General features: G+C 35.3%; 1 protein-coding gene across 2 annotated transcripts; it reads left to right on the top strand.

Annotated features, from left to right (window-relative positions):
• On the top strand, positions 1-24,609 carry LOC121409934 (aspartyl aminopeptidase-like). Of its 2 annotated transcripts, none has more exons than XM_041601720.1 (15): positions 1-504; positions 7,530-7,626; positions 8,794-8,882; positions 10,261-10,374; positions 11,633-11,758; positions 12,253-12,377; positions 13,379-13,466; positions 16,208-16,315; positions 16,780-16,857; positions 18,595-18,678; positions 20,316-20,473; positions 20,938-20,977; positions 21,373-21,474; positions 22,379-22,546; positions 23,837-24,609. In XM_041601720.1, exons 1-15 carry the CDS (start codon positions 121-123, stop codon positions 23,885-23,887), a joined length of 1,812 nt encoding a protein of 603 aa, XP_041457654.1. In that variant the 5' UTR covers positions 1-120; the 3' UTR covers positions 23,888-24,609. The 2 variants fall into 2 exon arrangements, with proteins under 2 accessions (XP_041457654.1, XP_041457655.1); XM_041601721.1 differs by having other exon boundaries at positions 427-509.

Raw genomic sequence — 24,609 nt, forward strand, 5'->3', positions numbered from 1 at the left:
TGCCCTACGTGTATCGTGATGGCTATATCTGGCTTCTTTTGAACTATTTTTGTTATTAACCCTCTAAATTCTGAATCAGTTTTGTAATAAATTACATAGTGCATAAAAATCCCATAAACAATGCAGAATGAATTTCAAAATAATCCTGGCATGGAAACAGAGGAAAATGTGATAGCAGCAGCGTGGGCCCGTGAGATTATGCCGACTGATTCAGCAGAAGAAGTTGTTCATGCTGATGATGGAGAGGAAGAGTCAATTGAAGGAAAATCGCCAAAAACGCCAAAGAACAGACGGTGGGGAAAACATGCAAGAAGAAGGTATTGCAGGTCTTGGGAAGAAGAAGAGTGTTTCACTCAATGGTTGATGCCAGTTGCTGGGGACGAACAGTCTGCTGCTTGCCGATTTTGCCGTTGCACACTTCGAGCTCATCACGCTGATCTCAGACAGCATTCTCAAACGGGAAAGCATAAAAAGAACGCCGCTAGATTCACAAAGGTGGAACCGGTAAAGTAATGAAAGTTTAATATAGCCAAAGTTCAACGTTAGACACGGACAGACTGTTAGATCACGGGACTTCCACTGGCCAAATACAAATCCAGGGGGAGGGGGGGGGGGGGGCCGGTGGGGTCACTCAGAAGCAGAGGGGGACACGTATGACCGTTACCACAAATGCAAGTGACCCCCTATTGCAGTCAATTTCAAGGACATTTTGTGAAATTTACCCCTCTATTTTCACGCAAAACAAGGACAACATTGGGCTAAAATGGTACCTTAAAATTAAAACACCCCTAATTATAAGATTGTAAGGACACTTTGCCCATTTCGCAAATTTACCCCTATTTACCGTATTTCAAGGACAGGGCATTTAACACCCTTTCCTCATTAGAGGAAATTGCAACACAGGCGTCAGAGTGCTCAGTCCTTAAAGATGACCAAGAGCCAAGTCATATACTGATAAAATAATCCAAAAAGCAAAAGAACTTTATTTTTCTTGAAAAATAAGAAAAGTAGAATTCTTTGTAAAAATAAATGTTGGGTTGTCCATAATAGATATTGAGCATGATGGGCGCGCCCTCTGCAGCTGGTGACTCGGCGACGGATTTTACTTCCCGTAGTAATCGTTCTCCCCTTTTTCCTGACCCCTATTTCCATCAGATCGAGGACGGTGAGCACCCCTATTTTCACTACTTCGAGGAGTGTTCTGTCCGCGGACGTTCCATGAAATTGACCCCTTTTCCCGCGATTTTGGTAACGGTCATGCGGTCCCCAAGTCATATTGAGTGACCCCACCGGGGGGGGGGGGAGGCACTCAATTATTTCTGAATGGGGGGGGTAGGTGAGTCACAAAACCCTGAAATATTACTTATCACTTATATCTTATTCCTTCTTATATCTTGGTCTAGAAATAACCATCGTTTCTGGGGATTTATTCAACAATTTCTGACATTTTACTATCCCCATTCACCAAACGCAGTTCGATCAGCGGAACAACCAAAATACATTAGGCCTACAGAGACTGAAACTTTTGGTCTAACCTCGGTCAAGTCACATTTGTTCTATGGCAAGTTGAAAACAGCTGTTTAACCATTTTTTGTACAAATACTGTAGGTTGTTAAAAAAAAAGGAATAAAAGTATTAAAACCAGGTTGAATAAAAAACTGCTGTTTTCGACTCACCATACATCCGCCATAGAGCAATTGTGACCGAGGCATTAGTCTATAGGACTGGGTGGTCAGGTGTCTGGAGACTCCGGACACTTAATATTTTTGAAGCCTTCATTTTGTCTTTGAATTACACTAAAATTCAATGGAGGTAATCTTATATTTAATATTTCCTCACATTTCATTTTGTACTAAAAATAACTTCACTTGTACATTTTTCAAAATGACTTTCTAAAATTAATCGTCCAGACACACAACCTGTCCGGACACTCAACAACTGGGTATACTGAACGACATCATTTAATATGAATGTTATTCAGTTCCGAATTCCTTTTTATTTTATTAAGGTTGGCTGGATCATGTACATGATGTATGGGCAATATATAACCCTCCTGTCCAGATAAAAATTGAAAAAAAAAATATGGATAAGATTTATCAAGAATTATCAAACATAAACGATTAGGATTTCTGGATACATACCAAAATATGGCTTTATTCTGTCAAAATCTCAAGTGTGTACCTGTATTTCCAATGGCATCGGTTTGTTAATAAGAAAAATAAATAGGCCTAGTTCTCTAGATCTAGTCTAGAGATTCTAGGTCTATGAATAGGCCCAAGTTGGTTGGAGAGTAACTTAATCGTAATCGGTTCATAACCGATTTAAAACCCAGGCCATGGCTAGGTTTTTCTTAAAAAAGAAGAAAAAGAGAATGAAAGAAGGGGTTTTTGGAGAAGTATTTTTAAAATTAGTAGAGGGGACATCAGGAAGTCTTTCTTAATCAGGAGGGGGGGGGGGGGGGGGGAGGCACTCAGTATAAAATCCTTGTCAGGTAAACTCACCGCGACGTTCATTGTGCTGGGGAGGGGACCCCCATTTTTGTCTCACCTTCATGTAGCAGAGTGAGACTATAGGCGCCGCTTTTCCGGCCGCGGCGGCGTCAACATCAAATCCTAACCTGAGGTTAAGTTTTTGAAATGACATCATAACTTAGAAAGTATATGGACCTAGTTCATAAAACTTGGCCATAAGGTTAATAAAGTATTACTTAACATCCTAGTAGACTTTCATGTCACATGACCAAGGTCAAAGGTCATTTAGGGTCAATTAACTTAGACCATGTTGGGGAATCAACATCAAAATCTTAATCTGAGGTTAAGTTTTTGAAATGTCATCATAACTTAGAAAATATATGGACCTAGTTCATTAAACTTGGACATAAGGTCAATCATGTATCACCAAACATCCTGCATGAGTTTCATGTCACATGACCAAGGTCAAAGTTCATTTAGGGTCAATGAACTTTGGCAGATTTGGGGGTATCTGTTGAATTACAATCAAAACTTTAAAAGTTTTTGGATCTGATTCATGAAACTTGGACATAATAGTAATCAAGTATCACTGAACATCCTGTGCAAGTTTCAGGTCACATGATCAAGGTCAAAGGTCATTTGGGGTCAATGAACTTTGGCCAAATTGAGGGTATTTGTTGAATTACTATCATAACTTTGAAAGTATGTTGGTCTAGTTCATAAATCTTGGACATAAAGAGTAATCAAGTATCACTGAACATCCTGTGCGCATTTTAGGTCACATGACCAAGGTCAAAGGTCAATGAACTTTGGCCATAATGGGGGTATCTGTTGAATTACCATAACTTTGCAAGTTTATTGATCTGACTTTTGAAACTTGGACATCAAGTATCACTGAATATCCTGTGCAAGTTTCAGGTCACATGATCAAGGTCAAAGGTCATGTGAGGTCAATGAATTTTGGCCACATTGAGGGTATTTGTTGAATTACCATTCTATCTCTGTAAGAGTATTGGTCTAGTTCATAAAACGTGGAAATAAGAGTAACCAAGTATCACTGAACATCTTGTGCGAGTTATAGTAGTTTTCAAAGTCAGCAATGCTGCTATGTTGAATCGCGTGATGCAGGTGAGATGGCCAGAGGCATTCCACTTGTTACAAATTTCCATTCCAAGGCATATCATTTTTATCTTTTTGAGAAAAAGAACAAAGAAAGTTGCTCCAAAGCATAGCATTTTCTTCCTATCGAGAAAAGAAAAGAAAGAAATCCGTTCCAAAGCTTGCAAATTGTTTATTGCACCGTTCCGGCTGCATTGATCCACTACAATGAGCTGTAATTTTGGTGAAAAGCAGCCGCAGAGCGCTGTCCGACCATCACCTCTGCGCAAGTGCACCCGATGCCCGTGCCTCATGCACGTACTGCCCTTTCCATAGGGATGCATACACACACGCAGGTGACCCCTTCCAGGAATCTCCATTTTCATAGTTCAAAGGTCCCTCCTTTTTACAATAAGCCTGCTCCAAAGCTCCCGTTTTTTTTCTGTCGTGAAGGTTGTAAAATGTGAGCTGATTGCGTTTACAAACAGATCTTTTTTGACATTCAGATTATTTTAATCATGTGAAAGCCATTTACTTTTACGACCGACCAGGAATGGAGCCCATTGGACACACTTTTTTTTCTCATATAACGTTTTTTTAATCATGTTTTCAATCATAATTTACGTTGCCATTTAAATTTGAAAACCGATAGTAAACTCACTTCCAGCATTACCTGCAGATTCCCCTCCCCAATTATTCATCAGGGGCACTTTCTACATGTATCTGTTCTGAGAATATTAAAGGCAAACAAAGCATCTTATTTCCAATTTGTTTCTTCAAAATGTTTGCAGTGGTACTTGCTGAAAAATATATATTCAATCAACGCTTGCAGGAAGGCACTTTCCTAAGTGCCTGGAAAACATGTATATTTAAACCCTCAAAAAGAGAAGGTAATCAGTTCATATGATGAGCTAAGACTGATATCCCTTGCCCCATTATTCTTGAGGACACTTGATTGAATCATTTGTAACGAATTGGGTAGTAAAAGATATGTCAACCCATGTTGATAAGAAACAATTTGGAAATGCTGCTCTACTGTACACCACCTTGTTTTACTTTATTGAAATTTGTTCTTGAAGGCCTTTAAAAACTTGGCCGCTTACCTAAATACTATTGATTTTACCAAGGCCTTTAGTAGAGTAAATTATTTCATTCAATTAAGCAATAAGGAAGCTTATTCTCTTGTTTGTTCATTGGTCGATTATGAATTCAAACCATTTGCAGTTCCCTGATTGATCGAACTCAGTGGACATGTACTAAAGTTAATTGTTACTCCCCTCCCCTTTTTCAATGAAAAAACAATAATAGCCTTAGGCCTGTGATCATGAAAGTTCATCTGTGTTGGTTGAAAATAAGTAAAATTCAACATTTTGCTCACACAAAGAAAAATAGTAGGCTTATTATTGTATCCCCCGAACAGAGTTCGGAGGATACTATGGATTTGGCCTCGTCGCGTCCGCCGCAGAGATTTCCTTGTCAGCGCTCTATCAGCTGCATTTCTTCTCCGATCATCTTCAAATTTGGCATGAAGGTTGAGTATGGTATAACAAAGAAGCCTATCGATTTTGGTGTGGGCGGAGGTCACATGGTAAGGTCAAAGGTCATTTTCAGGTCAAGATTAAAGTTTACATGCAAGACTCTCTTATGACACCTAACTCCGCAACCGTAAGTCACTTTTTAACCAAACTTGGATGATAGATGGACTTGGGGAACTTGCATGTTATGCTGCAGTCAGAGGTCACATGGTAAGGTCAAAAGTCATTTTCAGGTCAACGTTAAAGTTTACTTGCAAGACTCTCTTATGACACCTAACTCTGCAACCGTAAGTCACTTTTCAACCAAACTTGGATGGTAGATGGATTTCGGGTACCTGCATGTTATGCTGCAGTCAGAGGTCACATGGTAAGGTCAAAGGTCATTTTCAGGTCAATGTTGAAGTCAACATGCAAGACTCTCTTTCTCCGCAACCATAAGTCACTTTTCAACCACGCTTGGATGGTAGATGGACTTGGGGGACCTGCATGCTAGGGTCATTGACCCCTGTTACATCTGAGAGATTCCCTACCTCGGGCCGGCCCGGGGCCTACCTCGGGTCGGAAAGAAATCAGATGTAAACATCCCAAACCTACCTCGGGCCACCTTTTAGCGAACCTACCCGAGACCACATCCAGAGGTAAGCTCGGGTAGGTATCAGGCCGGCCCCGGTCCACTGATTCGTAGATGTAAACGCACACAAGCTTTCGAACCTATCTCGGTCCGTTCGCCAGCTGTCAAATTACGTCATAGCGCGCGCTATCCTCTCCCCAGCCCCGTTGTTCTTCAAATGTTTTTGCGGCACGCGAGATGTGAATTGTGATTGATAAAGTCTTTGATTTGAGTGAAAAAAAGCGTTTTAAACGTATCCTTTTCAAGTCGATCCTTTCAAGTCATATCTTCAACGACTGCTAGGATCATCAGAATCTTTCAGAATCTCGGGTAACTTCAATTAGCGCGCGTGAATTATTCAGAGCCGAGATCGAGAGCGCCTTTTAAAGGTGTCAGCAATTGGATGCCGCACGAAACAGTACAGATAGGGCGATAGGGGAGGGAATGAACACTGTGATGTAAACAGACCACATTTCGGACTCGGTCCGTTCGCGAAGCTAATCCACCAATAATCCAGTCAAGGTTGCAAGTGGACTCGGTCGGGTCTCGGGTAGGAAACTTTCAGATGTAACAGGGGTCATTGTCGCCATGAAAATTGTATTTTTTTGCCAAATTTCTGTGTGAGCTCTATATATCGCAATGACAGATGACGCTGTGGGTTCGGGGTATACATGTGCTCGGCTGCACGACCCGCCGAGCATCTCTAGTTTAATTCTAAAAAAATGAGAGCTAAGAAGAGTAGGATTCAAATGCCAGTACATCAGTAAACACTCCGACCTTTCATGGTAGCTGCATAAGTCAGAAAACCATTTGAGGGAATAACTTCAAACTTACTTTGTGTTACTTTTAGTGCTAGACAAGTTGGGCCTCTTCTCAGTCAAACACATTGTTAGGGGGTATTGTTCAGACTGAAGATCCCCAACACAGATAAGCGCACGTGGGACAGTGTATAATTATTGCTTTGAATGTTGGGCCCGATGCTCTACCTGAATCCTGTGCTAATTTGCTGATTTCTCAGCAATTACACAATTTCTTCCAGAATCCTTTGGCACATACGTTTTATTTACAAACAGACACTTCAGGTCATTTCATTGGATTCTGTACGAACTCATTTTAATATCGCTACCAAAACTAGCATTTACCTTTAATGGATTGATGGTGCCATCAATCTTATAAACGTAGAATATGGCAGTACCAAATATTTTATGCAAGACCTACATTTTAAAGTGTTTTTAGGAAGGTGTTCCTTGAGGGAAAATGTTGTTAAATGGTTATGGTGATATCTTTGCTTTTGTCAGTTCGGCATTGTCAATAGTGAGACAAGGTGCAGTCGTTGTTGAGACTTGCAATTTTATAAAGGAGATGGACTTAACAAACTTTTTTTCAGTTCAATTTATATTGATTTAATTCTTGTTGAAAATCAAAATAATAAAAGATACGAGAAACTATTTACAAGCAAAAGTAAAAATGAAAATGAAATAGGGAAGTGCATAAAAAAGCCAGAAATGCAGTTCCCTGAAAATTGATTAAGAAAGGGTTTTAAACACAGCATAAAAAGAGTAATTGACAATTTACAAGAGAGGGATGAACAAACATGTGAGAGAGAAATAGCTATATTATCATAGCTTTGCTATCAGTATAGATTTCCTGTCAAATCTAAATAATTGGCATTTATTTAGATCTTTCTATCAGATCTTCCACATGCTCAGTTTTAAAGTTGCTGACCATTAGTAGCCAATGTTCTCTTGAGTTTTTTTTTCAATGTTGCACTTGTTAACTAGTCAGTATCCATACTTTTCTGTCCTGTTGTGACAGTTTATAGGAAACTTTATCTCCATGAATTCCAAGGAAGTTTTGACTGCTGCCACCCAGCTTGTATCATTCATCAACAAATCACCATCCCCATATCATGGTAAGTACATGTATGATATTCACATTGTATTTTAATACAATATAAATTGATGATTTGCAATTCAAAGATAGCAAATATATCATCAATGTATCAGTTACCAGAAACATAAAGATTGTTTTACTTTTAGCAGATTTTCCATTGATATCATTGTAGATGTGAAATAAACATGATTGAATTCTAACTATTATGATGTTCAGCTTTATAACGATTTTATGAATAAGTTACATGCAGAACTGGAATATAGGCTATTAAGAGGTGTACAACAATAATATTAAATTGTGCCAATGTAAAGCCAAGTAATGTTTGGAATTTTGAATGATATTTTTTAAAAAATAAAATCAGAATTATCTTACTGGATTTAAAAAATATAAAAATGAAATGTAGATTCATTCATAATGACATCCCAATGGATTGTATATCTGCAAATGGTCAGTTTGCATCAGATTCCATCTCATGGAAAGTGTTATTTTGCATAGATTTACATAGTGTAAACTGGAATAATGAAATTGGTTTCAAATTGGTATAAACACAAACATTATTGCTACGAATAGCATCTCATTGAACAACAGAGGATTCAGCCTCCTTTATTCTGATAGCATGGCAGCATGTGATAGGCATTCCTTCGGCTTGGCAAATAGCATTCGCACCCTGTTCAAGTTTAACAATGCACAAAGATTACAAAAAAAAATTGATGATACCACCGGGGGCGCGAGATGTGTGGAGATGGGGGCCGGGTTGGGCTGTACTAAACCCATTGATGTAGGTAAAGATAAAACCGACGACCGATTAAAATATCGCTGTACTTGTTTACGGGTCCAATTCAGGGAATACTTGCCAAGATTTGTTTCCAAAACTTATTAAGGGGTGCATTTTCAGAATCTGGAAAATAAGTGTTTAGGGTGCCTTTCGAGACCCCATGATCGCGCATGGTATCCATTCGTCAATGGAAGTGCCCCCCCCCCCCCCCCCCCCCGTTGATACCAAATAATTGGGTATAAAGCTCCTAGTCTTTCATGGGCTATCAGATGAATTAAAAAAAAATGTTTTAGTTTTCTTATACTCTTTTGGGTTGATCAATGTTTTGATCTGCTTTTCAAGAGGGCATTTTGGTATAAATGATATGTCCAAATGACATTGTTTCATAATGTGTGTTCTGTTATTATAAAGCTGTGCAAGCATGTAGACTGAGGCTCCAGGATGCAGGATTCACTGAACTCAAGGAGAAAGAAACATGGTATCTACATCCTAACCAGAAGGTATACATACTTTATATCTTCAAATGTTCAAATGGAATGATCCCCTCCCCCTTCCATCATTGCTGCTATTTGAGTCAACATTCATGAATAGTTTAAGCAAACAAAGCCAGAATGCTACCAAGTCACTGTGTTTAAGTGGTTTGGTTTAATTTCAATTAATTAATAGAGATGACTATGTGAAGAATCCTGTACTTATAAGCAATCTGCTTGTAAACAATGACAATCCTCCTGTGAACAGAATGGAATCAGCAGTAAATCATGCCAGGAAAAATACCATATGAAATTCTGCATAAATCTGTCTAATTTCAGGGGGGGGGGGTGGTGACAAAGATGTTCACTCAGTGATGAAAGGAGTTATAAGAGCCATATTATATATTGTCTATATTCACCTGGATACAACTTTTGGGGTTATATACTTTGTTGAATACGAAAATCAAATGGAATTAGATCTAGTACTGTTGAACTTTTTTTTTAATTCAGCAAATTATAGCCTTTATACACAAAACTATTTTGAAGGCATTAGAAATACAGAGTATTAGTTTTGATATTAGAATAAAGTGCAATTTAGAAAGCTTATCATCCAAATGAGGTTTAATGACATCCAATTACAGTAATCTTTCTTCTTTTACATTATTATTGTTATTATTTCTTGTATTGTTATTATAAACAAGGCAAACGTACACAAAATACATGTATACAAAAATACACAGATTTGTCACGCACCCAATTGAATTAAAATCTGATGCAGAGCTGGTAAAATGACATGCGCCTTTGAGGGGGGAAGGGGGATTTACCAAGATAGGCTTTAATGAAATAAAAATAAGTTACAATACTGGTGACGCCAAATGTACAGGGGGAATCAAACTGTCTGTCACATTATAATGAGGAGAAAAGCAGCGTATTTCCTATTTTCGCAAAGATATTGTGATTGGGTGATGCCATCAGTTCTCTCACTTGCATACTGGCCAGTATGTGCATAAATGTTTTTTAAATTATGCAAAACTTTAGTATGTCATCTCATTTGACATCCGATGATGAGGTTTTCAGCATTGGCTTTTCTATTTTTCTTTTTTTTTTGTTTAACTACTTGTTGGGGTGGATTGTTGGCTATGGTAAACAACATCAGGACTTTGTAAATTAAAAAATTTCAAAGAAATGAGGCAGTTCATGCTTTATTTTCATACATGCTATTGCTCTTGTATGAATTTTCAACTATCATTGATATGTTGGTGAAGTAAGAGATGCATCAGAGCTTGATAGAATTGACCTAGGACAAGTACTTTTAACCCATATTGACTTCAAGGTGCATGTTTCAAGTCCTGCTTTGAAATGCTGATAATCATTAGTATTTATAAATTATTAAACCCCCTTTTTTCAGTACTTTTTCACAAGGAACCAGTCAACCCTGATAGCATTTGCTGTTGGAGGAAAGTATGCTGCTGGGAATGGCTTTACTATGATAGGAGCACACACAGATAGTCCATGTCTGAGAGTAAGTTGGTCGATTCACAAGTTTTTCCTCTCTCATCAATCACATTCAGGATTGCTGTGTTTTATAACAACTGAGATTTTGTGTATGTATATTATACAGAATTGAAAATCAATCTGTTGACCCTTAAAACTTCACAAAGCATGAAACTTAACGGTGCATTATTGAGATGATCAATATATTTACAAGAAAAGTCCATTTTGATCATTTTGATTTTAAGAAAAGGATGTTATAAAGCCTCTCAAGTTTTGGTAAATCTCTCTAAAGTGGGCAGTAAATATTTTCACATGTAAACTTGTTATTTTTATAAATAATCAATGGATGAAAGAAAGGGGGATTGAGCTGGCTAAGACTAGGTACTGTCTCTCATTGACTAAACACACTGGGAGAACTTCGAGAACTAGCATTTTGTGAGAGGGGTTATTTAATGGTCGAGCCATACCAGACTCTTTGATTATCATTCTTGTCACCAGGTAAAAATAAAACTATTATCTATGCCTTTCCATTGACACTGACTAGGAAATATATGGTATCTAAATAAAAAATCAAATTCTTCTTAGTAATGTCTGGAAATATGGATAGTTTTGAATTTCAATACAACAGGCATTTGTTGCAAGGAATTTGTGCTTCTTGATATTTAAATTTTAACTTAGTTTCTTTAATGGACAAGTCCACCCCAACAAAAAATTGATTTCAATAAAAAAAGAAAAATTCAACAAGCATAACACTGAAAATTTCATCAAAATCAGATGTAAAATAAGAAAGTTATGTCGTGTTAAAGTTTTGCTTCATTTCATGCAAATGAGGAACTGATGACATCACTAATTTCTTTTGTATTTTATTATGTGAAATGTGAAATATTTTTATTTTCTTGTCATTGTCATGTGAAATGAAGTTTCATTTCTCACTGAACACGTGAAATTTCATTATTTTAACATTTTGTGCTTCAAGCAAGGCGGTCCTAATTGTCAAATTTATGAAAATTGAAATATTGTATAATTCAAACAAATGAAAACAAGAAATAGTGAGTGAGTGACATCATTGACTCACTCATTTAGATGTAACTGGCTTGTTGATATAACTATTTTGTTGAAAATAAGCGAAACTTTAAAATGTCATAACATTCTTATTTTACATCTCATTTTTATGAAATTTTTAGCATTGTGCTTGTCTGATTTTTATCTATTGATTCAAATCAACATTTTTCTGATGTGGACTTGACCTCTAATTTTTGAATGTCTCCCTGTTTCATCACACTCAGGTAAAACCTGTTTCAAAGATAGAGAAGCATGGATATGTGTCTGTTGGAGTGGAGACTTATGGAGGTGGGATTTGGAATACATGGTTTGATCGAGATTTGACTGTCGCTGGACGTGTTTTGGTCCGGGTAAGGATTATCGACTGTTTATGATTTAGTACAAAAAGGGGCTTTAAATAAAAATGTTGATCTTACCAAATTTTGAATATACATTTTATGAAAGCCACTTTCAATTCGAAGGAAAGAATCTGAATTTTTTGCCATTATCAGCTCTTTTGATATAATTTTCCATAATCATTTCCATAAAATAATGAACCTTTTTGTACATCCAACCCCATTTTTTCAAGTTTTACTTCACATCATAAACTCACCAAGTCATGGTCACTTGAGAGCATTACAGACTTTCAAAAGAACAAGAAATCAGAGACAGATAATTTCATGAAGGTCCCACATATTGGAGGTCGGACGTTCATATTTTATGGAATTGCCCTGAGTGCTTACTGGGCTAAGTTTCTTGTATTACAATATTTTTCTCTGCACCCTGTTAATTCTGATTGTACGTTGATATGTTAACCAAAACATATTCTTATGCTTCTCTTTCTTTTCTTTCTTCTATTGAACAGAATAATGACAAGGTGGAACATAAGTTGGTCCATATTGATCGACCAATCATGCGAGTTCCCAATCTGGCCATACATCTCAACAGAGCAGTCAATGATGGCTTTGCCCCTAATAAAGAAAATGAGCTGTAAGTTTTTCAAGATCAGGGCATGGTAACACAAAGCATTACTGCTTTAGGGTTGCATTTTACAATGGATTATATTTGATTAGTATGTGAATTAAATATGCAAATTAGCTGTATGATCAAATGCTAAAGCATTGTGAATCAGCCCTTGTTTTTAACTTCACTGTTCTTTTTAGAAATGGCATAGAAAAATAAAAAAATCAGCAGAGCAAAGCTTACTACATTTAGACTATTAGAATGGAAAGTTCTGTCACTGAAAAGTAACCTTGGGGATCTAATTTGCTCTCTCTGTTAGCTTTTGATTTTTCCATTTTCTGTTTTCTTCGGTTAAGGGGCTGTTTCATTATCATGATCTGAAATCCAGATCCATCCCGTTCAATAGATAGACAGAGGGCGGGATAGGATCTCGGTTGAAATCGGAAGCAGCGTAGCAACCGCGTTGCGAGCACAGGGTAAGAGCAGGCACTTATTCAGATCGCTGTGATCAGCGTAAAATTTTTTAACATAACGTTCAAAATATCACACCAATCTTCCTGAATAAAAATCACCCATTTTGAATTTTGGGGGAGAGTGGGAAACACAAATGGCACAGTACACAGTTGTGAGATGGGCATAATCTGGTCTTAACAGCAGCGTGTGGACGTAAATTAATTTGTTCCTGCAAAGTTTTTTTTCGCTGACTCCTTGTAAAAGGTTCATTTTCCCCCGATTCTGCCATATTTGCAGGTTTCCCAAATCCTAACGAGATCGGCAGAGTGGAATGGCCCCTTTATGTGGATTAAAATCATGTAAAGCTGTACAATTAAAATGTAACCATCTTTGGAAGAGTCCTTTGAATAAAAGTAAAATATGAAAAGCCAGCTGTTGGTGAAATGTGTGTGTATTAAAGTTATGTACTTTTTTTTTCAGGTTTAATTCACTGTTGTAGTAGATATGGCTGAACTAGAACATAATATTATTGAGATCTTTAATGTTGCATCATTTTATAATTTGTATGATTAAAGGAAGCCTGTTTTGGCAACAAGCATCACTGCACAGCTGGAGAAAGTTGTTGATGAAAGTAACAAGGATATTTCAGTGCCTGCTGCCTTGGTAAGAACTGAAGTATCAAACATTGTACAATTCCTGCCAATTTACAACTATGTTCATTTTCTTTTTATCAAGTCTTCAATGAAAATGATTTTTGTGTCACCTGCATAGCAGAGTGAGACTATAGACGCCGCTTTTCCAACAGCGTCAACATCAAATCTTAACCTGAGGTTAAGTTTTTGAAATGACGTCATAACTTAGAAAGTATATGAACCTAGTTCATGAAACGTGGCCATATGGTTAATCAAGTATTACTGAACATCTTATTAGAGTTTCATGTCACATGACCAAGGTCAAAGGTCATTTAGGGTCAATGAACTTAGACCATGTTGGGGGAATCAACATCAAAATCTTAACCTGAGGTTAAGTTTTTGAAATGTCATCATAACTTAGAAAATATATGGACCTAGTTCATTAAACTTGGACATAAGGTTAATCAAGTATCACCAAACATCCTGCATGAGTTTCACGTCACATGACCGAGGTCAAAGGTCACAGGGTGTCAATGAACTTTGGCCAATTTGGAGGTATCTGTTGAATTACAATCAAAACTTTGAAAGTATGTTGGTCTAGTTCATAAAGTATCACTGAACATCCTGAGCAAGTTTCAGGTCACATGATCAAGGTCAAAGGTCATTTAGGGTCAATGAACTTTGGCCGAATTGGGGGTATTTTTTGAATTACCATCATAACTTTGAAAGTATGTTGGTCTAGTTCATAAAACTTGGACATAAGAGTAATCAAGTATCACTGAACATCCTGTGCGCATTTTGGGTCACATGACCAAGATCAAAGGTCAATGAACTTTGGCCATAATGGGGGTATCTGTTGAATTACCATCATAACTTTGCAAGTTTATTGATCTATCTTTTGAAACTTGGACATAAGAGTACTCAGGTATCACTGAATATCCTGTGCAAATTTCAGGTCACATGATCAAGGTCAAAGGTCATGTGAGGTTATTGAATTTTGGCCACATTGGGGGTATTTGTTGAATTACCATCCTGTAAGTGTATTGGTCTAGTTCATAAAACATGGAAATAAGAGCAACCAAGTATCACTGAACATCTTGTGCGAGTTATAGTAGTTTTCAAAGTCAGCACTGCTGCTATGTTGAATCGCGTGATGCAGGTGAGATGGCCAGAGGCATTCCACTTGTTCTTTTTGGTTGTTGTTTTTTTGGTATAGAACAAATTCTCAAGAATCGCTTGTGGTAAATATTTTAGGGCTGTGTTTCATGAAAGGAAAGCATTACCAAGATATATGTGGAAAAACACTAGAATGTTCATTAAGAATCAGTAATAAGTCAAAAGTCACTAGCTGTTTTGTAAACTTGAAATAAAAGTATATGTTATTTGAACTCTTAATGTATTTCTGATCTTGATTCATGTGACTATAAATTCCACAATCCTCAAAGGGAAGGTAATAACATTGGGAAGAAAGTCTATTTAATTGGTGAATTCATCCTAAGGGGAACGGGGAAGGAACTACTTGATATTACTTGATGGTGGTATAAAGCTCACTGTTGTTCTGAAACTTAGGTATTATGTCTAACTTTCTGCTATGAAGAAAAATATATAATTCAGACCTTCATTTTTGAGGAGCACGATCGCGCTGGAGCTCCTACCGCGCTCCTAAAAAAAATAAGAGCAAAAAATCACGCTCCTAAAAAAAAAAATCATATTTTACATCTTTCAATCCATAAAATGGCCATCTGTTTTCCAAAATTCCTTGAAATTATTTCGATTTAGTTGAAAACTATCAGAAAAATGAAGAATATTCACCTCTTTCCTGACTCTGATTTGAATTTGAACTTGGTAAATATTGTAGTCCCATATGTAGATTTTTATGGGAACACCATGGAAGGCTACATGTGGGACTACAATATTTACAGAGAGTAAGTTCAAATCAGAGTTGGGAAAGAGGTGAATATTCTTCATTTTTCTGATAGTTTTAAACTATATCAAAATAATTTCAAGGAATTATGGAAAACAGATGGCCATTTCATGGATTTAAAAATTTGAAATTTTAGCAAAAAAAAAGATGTTTTTTTTTTTAAGTTTTTTTTTTTTTTTTTAGGAACACAATATTGATCAATGATGTTTTGTAAATGTATTGACCCAGGCCTAGTTTCACCACAGATTAATTAATAGCTACACAGCGATTGCATATATACGATGTTATGAGAAATCTAAAATTTATCATACATGTATTGTATTGAATTGATTTGAGCTCCTCAAAGAGAGCGATTCTGAGGAGTTCAATTGAGCTCTTCAAAAAAATAAGGAGAGTGATTTATTGAGCTCCACAAAATTATAAATGTGAAGGACTGTAATTATGAAAATGTCTGATTTTTCCACTCAGATCCTTGGAAATTTCAGTGTATTTCTGAAATACAATTCTGATATACTCTAGGGCAAATTAATACTTTTAACCTAAGGTGTGCTTCAGAATGACAAATTGGCCAAGAGATCTCTTGTTTGTGTTTATGTGTAAATCCCAAACCATGACTTTTACCTTTATGTTCTCTGCTCACTTGTGATAGGTTTGGCCTAATTTTGCCAATTGTTTTCATTCATTTTGTTAAGGCAAAATGTCATGTTTTGCCCTTTTCTTGCTTTCTAACAATCTAAACTAAAAAAAGATGTGTGCAATTATTTGTTTAGGTCTTACAATAACTGGAATTGGGCTTAAACAGTTTGGATCACTGTTAATGTATTTTTCTATTCAATTTTTTTTAACAGAATGCGAAACATTCCCCTGTCCTGTTAAATCTGCTCGCAGCTGAACTTGGATCCTCTCTATCTGATATCATGGACTTTGAGCTCTGTGTTGCTGACACACAACCTGCAGTAAGTTGCTCTCTTTAAAGTCTGTATTCTAAGTTTTGGTAAGGATGGACGTCACCATTCGAATTGATTTCAGGATTATAAACACTCATGTTATAAAGAGGTGTTATGGGGAAAGTATGAAATAAAGATGACTTTTTTTTCATTATCTTGTTATTTTACAAGAAAATGTTTGATTGTTGATCAGGTGCCCAATAAAAATAGAATATCTGCATTTTTCCATCTTTTGATATAAAATCTATCCCAAGCATGGAATGGGCTTAAAAGTGTCAAGATATAGTCTACAACATTCCATGCTTCAGACTGTATATATGATAAATCCAATTACTATGAATTTGGAAGGGATAAGAACAATTCAGAGTTTCATTTAATGTAATAATGTTGGTCGTGGAGGTTTTGTTTTGATTTATAATTTTTCAGGAAAAATAAAATGAGGATACTGAGTGTTATTTATGTAATTGTGACAGGTAGTTGGAGGAGCCTTGAGTGAATTCATTTACTCACCACGCTTGGATAATCTCTTCTGCTCTTTTGGTGCAATTCAGGTCAGATCATATTTTGTTGATATATTTTGGGGGTTTTACTCTGTGTGTGTGTGTACTTTTTCAATTTGAGATTGGTTTGTGGATCCGACATGTAAATCTATTAAATATCATTGATTTCTCTCACTAATTTTCTTTCAGTCTTTTTTTTTTTTCTTTATTCAAAACCAAAAAAGGGAAGATACATACAATGAAAACAAGTCCAGATTACTTGTTTCTTAAGGACGAAGTACAGGACTAATAAAAGAATTACAGATAAACAATATATATCACACAACAATGAAATTTACATAAAATGATTGTACATTTCTGATTGCAGAAAAGAAAATTGAAATAGTAGATCCAAGTACACACCCTTACAACTGAAATGGAGTGATCATTGAGGGAAGATAGAAAGAGTTGATCATGCCGAAAATTGGCACGCAGGTTGTCTGGAACATATCTACAAAGTTGCATTGTTGCTTCATTCAAATCACTATTAAGTAATTATGCTATTTTATGCATCATCAGTATGCAAAATTATACGTTTCCATTAACTCCCTAAATAATCTAATTTTTGGTATATAAACTCTTTACGGTGTTCTTAGCAAATCTAGGTGAAAAAAATTGTGATATCTGATCAATATCTTATCATATTGTTTATGCTATTTTGTTTTTAAAGGTAAATGCTAGTTTTGGTAACGATATCAAAATGAGTTCGTACAGAATCCAATGAAATGACCACTAAATTGTCTGTTTGTATAAATAAAACGCATGTGCCAAAGGATTCTGGAAGAAATCGGGTAATTGCTGAGAAATCAGCAAATAAGCACAGGATTTGGGTAGGGCGTCGGGCCCGACGCCCTAAGCAATAATTATACATTTTCCCACGTGCGCTTATCTATGTAGGGGATTTTCGGTGTGAACATTTTTAGCGTAGATTTCAAGATTTCACAAAGTCCAGTTAATGTAACTGTACCAGATCTAGATCCTCGATGATATACTGGCAATTAAGCCTTGTTTACAGACTTTCTCATGAAATCAGTGTTAACTGCAACTACTGGAATTTCTCTTTAAGACCTTTCGTTTTTCATTGTTTTTTCAATGAACTTTGTCAGGGACACTTTTGAGATCATAAACAGCAAAAAGCATATCCGTTTAGACCACCAAAACTGTTAATAATTATATATTTATGATTTTTGGTAGGAAAGACAATTTGCATTGACTTTGTACACAAAGTCACGTTTTTGAGCAATTTATGGTCTGACATGCACTTACAAATGTGTAATTTTGGAATTATGTACACGAGTGTCGCAAAATTGGTCTTTGAGGTTGCACAAGATTTGAAAGTAAAAAGTCAGCTAGCGTGGTCAACAAAATTTGTGTTGCACAAATATTGCGCGAATCTTTGAGGGGGGCCTCATATGAGGCCCCCTGCCTAGATGGGGTTAAAGATGACATATAACCCCATGAGAGCTTGTTTAGTTTTCGTACAAATGATGTCCTTACATACTCAATTATTTACGTGATGTAAAATCTTCTTGATCTGTTTCATATGTCTAGTAGACAAAATACTTTGCTAATTGACAAATCATATTGCAGGATTTCAGTAGCTTGTAATAGAAGCTTGTCACTTGCCATTGATAACAATGTTCATGAAACGTATTTAATTGATTGGTTTAAACTGTAGAAAATGAAGTTTGTAATATTTTGTTGAAAAATAGTTTATTTATAATGGTCTATGCTGATTTATATTTTTAGAGTTTGGTGGCCTCTTGTGAAACTTCCAACAGTCTTGAAGAGGATCCTAATATCAGAGCTGTAATGCTCTTTGATAATGAAGAGGTAATATCAACCTGTCCATTTCATCAATATAAACTTTTCTGTTTTTATTTTCTAGCTATATTTCATGGTGACAATTGAGATTCAATATCAGAACAGTACAAACTTTGACTGTAAAAGGATATTAATCACAAGATCATTGGTTCATTACATTATGTTATCTTTGCTGTTGATATTTCATTCAAATTCTAAACTTTAATTTCAAAATTGCACAAAAGCCCCTTTCACAATAAGTGGTGCGACTGCTTACAACCGTTGCAATTGTGTGCAACATATGTTGTGACCAAATGATCACAAACGATCATAAGAGAGATTGTGAAAGCCCCTTAACAATAGTGAAAACCTGTATTGTGAAGTCTGAATATTATTTTTTTTAAAAGAGATCAAAACCCTTGAAACCAATTGAATTGTATAAAACAGAAAAAGTCAAATAAATAAATGAGTGTTTGAGAAAAGTTAAATGAATGATATGAACTTGTAAGTATTTAAATATTAATAGAGATCAGTAATGCTAGAAGACACATCCATTGGCAGTGCAATTAAGATGTCTGAGGGCCGTTTCATAAAGCTGTTTGTAAGTTAAGAACGACTGATCCTTTCTTACACGCTAAACGCCAATGAAATACCATTTACCACAAGAAAGGATCACCATTCGTTAAGTCGCTCTTAACTTACGAATAGCTATATGAACCACCCATTTGATGTCACGTATGAACAACTTCCCCCATTACTTTGTACATATTCCACTTAAATTGTCTTTTTTATCTCATCTATTAGTACAGAAGGGGTGTGTTGCAGTTGATTGCAATTTGATTTTCCATCAATCCAAATTGTGCATGTGGGATTTGCGGTTGATTTTAGTTGTTGACATGCAATTCTGTCTGCAACAGACCACAGGTTTTTTCATGTGCGGACATGTGACAGGTTTCAAATGATATTACAAAGATCAAAAAGTGATATTTATGGGTATATTTTTTTGGTCCAAGGATTGAGTTCTGCATGTGTGACAGGGTGACAGCACACACACATTGCCAATAGGAGGATCTCCATTCGGCATTAGTGTTCTAAGAACATCAGCATTCAAGTGCTCATAACTTTGATCTTTATTTTGTCTGAATTTTCCCAAACTTCCATTGATCTCTTATTTTTGTGTTTCCACACATTTACATTTACATTTACACTAATGTTGTATGATGGTGAAGGTCACTTTGAATATTGATAGGAGTAGCAGTTGAAAAAAAAAGATTACTAAAATATATGAAATCACAGTGTGTCATCAATGAAAGTAAATTTTGTATCACTAGTATTGAAGTAGAAGGGAGGGGGGGAAGGTCATACTCATTACAAATTTGTTTTTGTTTAAAAGATAGTATTCATTTATACTGAAAAGGAATATTCTTGATATTTGGATGGAAGGGGAGATGAAAGCTTAGACATAGACAGGTGCACTGCATCAGTATGATGAATTTACTCCATAAAGTCCAAAGTGTTGTTTGCAAAAGAATACTTGGCATTAGATATGTATTTACAATCATACTTTGTAAAGTGCTTTGAAACATTTCAATTGAAGTACTCTAGAAGTGAATTATGATATTCATGTGTTTTTCTACCTTTGCCTTGATCTTTCTTGAATGATGTAGGTCGGTTCAATGAGTGCTCAAGGTGCACAATCGTCATTGGCTGAATACTTTATGAGAAGGATCTCTGCTGGAAGTCACCAAACAGCCTTTGAAGAGTGTGTTCCTAAGTCATTCCTTCTCAGTGCTGATATGGCTCATGCTGTCCATCCAAACTATGCGTAAGTATTAACATGATGATATTTATATTGTTAAACAAGGTTTGTAAGAAGGTTAATTTGAATACATTTGAAGATAAAAATACAATAAAATAATGTGATGATACCCTGGTTGATTAGATAATTCAAGGGGTGTGATAATGTTTATTTAATATGTTAATATATTATCTCTCAATTTGAATTGAAAGAAATTGATGGAGGCAGTTAAATAAAGGGAATTTTAAATACTGGAATGTTTTTAAAGTTTTAGGCCACCAGATAAAAATACATGTAGCAAGTTGTTACCTTGATCATCCTTCAAATTATAAGCGTTTGAAGTGATTGCATTTCAATGTTATGAAGATATTCTGTGCACGAAGTTCAAACATGATTAACTGTGTTCCTTTTCTCTCACTTTCTGTTTTTTCTCTCTCCTTTTATTTCCTAATTTCTCAATTTCTTTCTCTAAAACCCTCTGTCTATTACAGAGAAAAGCACGAAGAAAATCATCGAATTAATCTACACAAGGTAAGATTTTGTAGCAATAATTTCTCAATGTATCATAACAGTTTGTAAACATTAAAAAGCGTTTCTTCACCCTTCTCCCACCATTCTAATCTCTTGGTTTTCTGCAAATGTTTACTAATTTTACAATATATTCATCACATACTGTATTGATCTGTAATTATTTGTTTATTTATTTATGAATCATAAATTTACATAATGGCTTTTGTGTTTATGTGAATGCAAATTGAATATATTTTTTTAAAGAATAGCTTGCTTTAGCTTCTGAATATCCAATTCTTTGTAAAATATTTATTGAAATGCTTGCTTTGAAAGGCAGTATTTTATTGTATAATTTCATTTATCCATCTTACATTGAACAAAGCTATAATAGTAATACTGTTTTGTTTGTTACTTAGGGCCCTGTTCTGAAGATCAACAGCAATCAACGCTATGCAACCACAGCAGTCTCTTCCACCATTCTTAAATTAATTGCAGAAAAGGTTGATGTTCCACTTCAGGTAAGACATATAGATGATATGAATTCTTTTTCTTTGTGGACTACCCCATAATCTGCAATAATATTATGATGCACCTTGTATGGGCAGTACAAATAATGAAATAATGTCATTTAACTTTGTATGATTCCAATAAAAGAACGGAATGTGCCGTGTATGTGCAAACAAGACTATTTCTATTTAATCTTTTGTCTTCAAGTATTTTATTTCCACCAATTGCGTGGTTGGGATTTTATTCAAAAAAGGAGTGGGGGAGAATGATACAAATTTGCTGTTGACAACAAGTTTTATATGGAAATTTTCAATTTTCTTTCAGGGACTCTTATTATGATATTGCTTTTCATGAATCAAGCCAGAATTGTATAATTCAAAATTTAATCATCTGATGAAAGTGATTCTTTCATTCTAATTTGTAAACATAAATTATAGCTGTTGGTGAGGATCACAAAAATGAGTTAAAAATAAATCCACCTAACCTGACTGTCCAAGCATTTGTTTTTGAAAATATGATGTGCCAAATGATTCTGATAAAAATTAGTGATTTCAAAGTAATTAACAATAATTTGGCATTCTTTTTCTCACATGCATATGTGTTTATATTTTTACAGCATAATTTGGTTTTCAGCCTGGATTTCATTTTATCACAACATTCATTTAATTTCATGTAAATAATTTTGAAAAGGCTTTCTATTGAAATTATTACTCACTGAAACTCATTGATTTTTGCTTTAAAATTTTGAATATATAAGAAGTGTCAAATTTATTCCATTCCACTTGTGATTAGCAATCAAGATTGATTACTCACATGCCGTATTTGCATGAACTGATAATGGTACTCTGACAGTACATAATCAAAGTAAGTTATAAAGTTTTTGTAATCATGGTAGAATTTGCCTTGTTTTTTTAGGAATTTGTGGTAAGAAACGACATGCCTTGTGGGAGTACAATTGGTCCCATCATAGCATCAAACCTAGGATTGAGGACAGCAGATCTTGGTTGCCCAATGCTCAGTATGCATTCCTGTAGAGAGATGAGCTGCACAACGGGTGTCTCACAGCTTATCCAACTCTGCAAGGTAAGTCTATTCAATTCAGTATAGTTCAGTAGGCCTACTGTTAGATTACAAAACATCAGTACAGATTTACATGTGTAATTAGCAAGAAACACCCACTATCAAGTTGCCTTGCTTTGTAAGAGGATGTCCTGATATATCAATTGAATTTGAGATACCGAAATTTTTATACTTAGTGTACTCATCCTCTATATTCAATTCATTCACATAATCTCATCCTGTTAAAACATAGATTCCAGATATGTTAGATTTATGAACAGAGTCTGACAAAATGACCACCTCATTGTTTGTATGCGTAATAAAAAAAAGAAGTTCTAAATGATTCCATGGGAAAAGTGAAAGGTAAAATAAAGCATGGCATACTGTTGGGTAGACAAAGATATTTCCAATCAGTTATGTTTTGTTATCATTATGAATGGTGTTTTTTTTTTTTGAAAAATTATTCAATGTTCGTTTTCAAAGTCAGCACTACTGCTATATTGAATGGCATAATGCAGGCAAGACTGCCAGAGGCATTCCACTTGTTAATGTACTTTGGTCTCCGTTTAGATGAGATTATTCATAACTGTCAGATCTTACTAGATCTTTCTAAAAAACACAAAGGAAAGTCCATCTGAAAGTTCATATTGAAAATATGTAAAATTTGACCTTTTGCTCACAACGCAAAGAAAAATCGAAAGAATTACCTCAAATTTTTTGGCTGCTATCTGCTGCCTTCTTTAGTGATGATTGAAGTGGCAAGTACTTAGTGGTAGTTGGAGGTAATTCTTCAGATATTTTTTTTGTGTAGTGAGCAAAAGGTTAAATTTTACTTACAAAGGAAAGTTCATTCTTAATCAAAATGGCATAGCACTAAGCAGTCGAAAATCAAAATGGCATAATTTTGAGGAAAAAAATTGTTGACAAAATAAGTGGGCAGAATTATTCTTTGGCGTATTGACTAATTTGTAAAAAATTTAATCAATCTGTTGCGTGAACAAACTGCAAATGCAAGACTTTTACTTTTCATAGCTTATATCCAAAGTATACTTTCATCTCCCGAAGCCTTATTTTCAGTATCTCTTTAACTTCATAAAGATCACTTTTTTGTTGAAAAGATGTAGAGGTACTGTTCATGGTAGCATGAATAGATACAATAGACTTAATAATAATTCAAAAGGATCTGCTTTAAATTTTCTCACTAAGTAGCAATGATCATAAAATATGCTGCTTGATTATTGGGTAGGCAAAGGCAATTATAGATTTTTTGCCTCTTATATAAGAAAATCATTCTTTCTCTAATCTTATCCACAGGGTTTCTTTGAAGACTTCCCCTCTGTTGATGAAAGAGTGATTGTGGACTGAAACTGATTTTGAAGATAAGTGCAATTGAATACTGCCAGATTTCAACACAGCATCCAACCTTACTTGATAGCTGTAGCACATCTGGACTCCTCTACTGACTGGCCAGATTCTCCATCGATATCTCTACCCCTTTTCATATCTGACCAAGTCGTCTGCACAGATATATATTGATTCAGTACAATACTTTCCATTTTTAACTGAGTACTGAATTAGATAAAGCTGTATTTTATGTATATCTCTATATTATGAAATCTTTATGAAAATCGTTATATTGTCGTTTTGATGCCTTAGCATTACTTACTTGGTTTCTTCTTTTTGTATATTTATTGTTTCAAGTCACTATTCATTTTGAAATTTGTAAAATAATTGCATGATGTCACAAATGAAGGCAAAGTGATTATGAGATTACAAAACATAGCTCAGAAATTTATTTGTATGAATGTAATATTCAACCAAATGTTCATTTGTTTATTGTTTGTTCATTTTCGGTTGTAAACATACAAGCATTTCAATCTCATTTTCCATTCTTAAACCCAAGATATATATTTGTCTTTCACACCAGCTATTTTTAATCCTGAGCTATCTACTAAGTCATGCATGTTGTTATTACACAGGACATTGTTTTCCCTCTTTTTTGTATAGTTGGTTAATGTGGGTTAGTCAATCTTGGCAAAATAAGTTGGTAAGGAGATTACACTTGACCCAATTTATTTGGGGGTCAG

The sequence above is a fragment of the Lytechinus variegatus genome, chromosome 3 (assembly GCF_018143015.1).
Source record: "Lytechinus variegatus isolate NC3 chromosome 3, Lvar_3.0, whole genome shotgun sequence".
NCBI lineage: Eukaryota > Metazoa > Echinodermata > Echinoidea > Temnopleuroida > Toxopneustidae > Lytechinus > Lytechinus variegatus.

Bases quoted from the DNA above. Each gene is read 5' to 3' on its own strand.
- LOC121409934 (XM_041601720.1), top strand. From the start codon at position 121: ATGCAGAATGAATTTCAAAATAATCCTGGCATGGAAACAGAGGAAAAT. The intron at 12,378-13,378 runs GTAAGTTTTTCA...GTATGATTAAAG, and splicing joins CCTAATAAAGAAAATGAGCT to GAAGCCTGTTTTGGCAACAA. The intron at 22,547-23,836 runs GTAAGTCTATTC...TCTTATCCACAG, and splicing joins AGCTTATCCAACTCTGCAAG to GGTTTCTTTGAAGACTTCCC.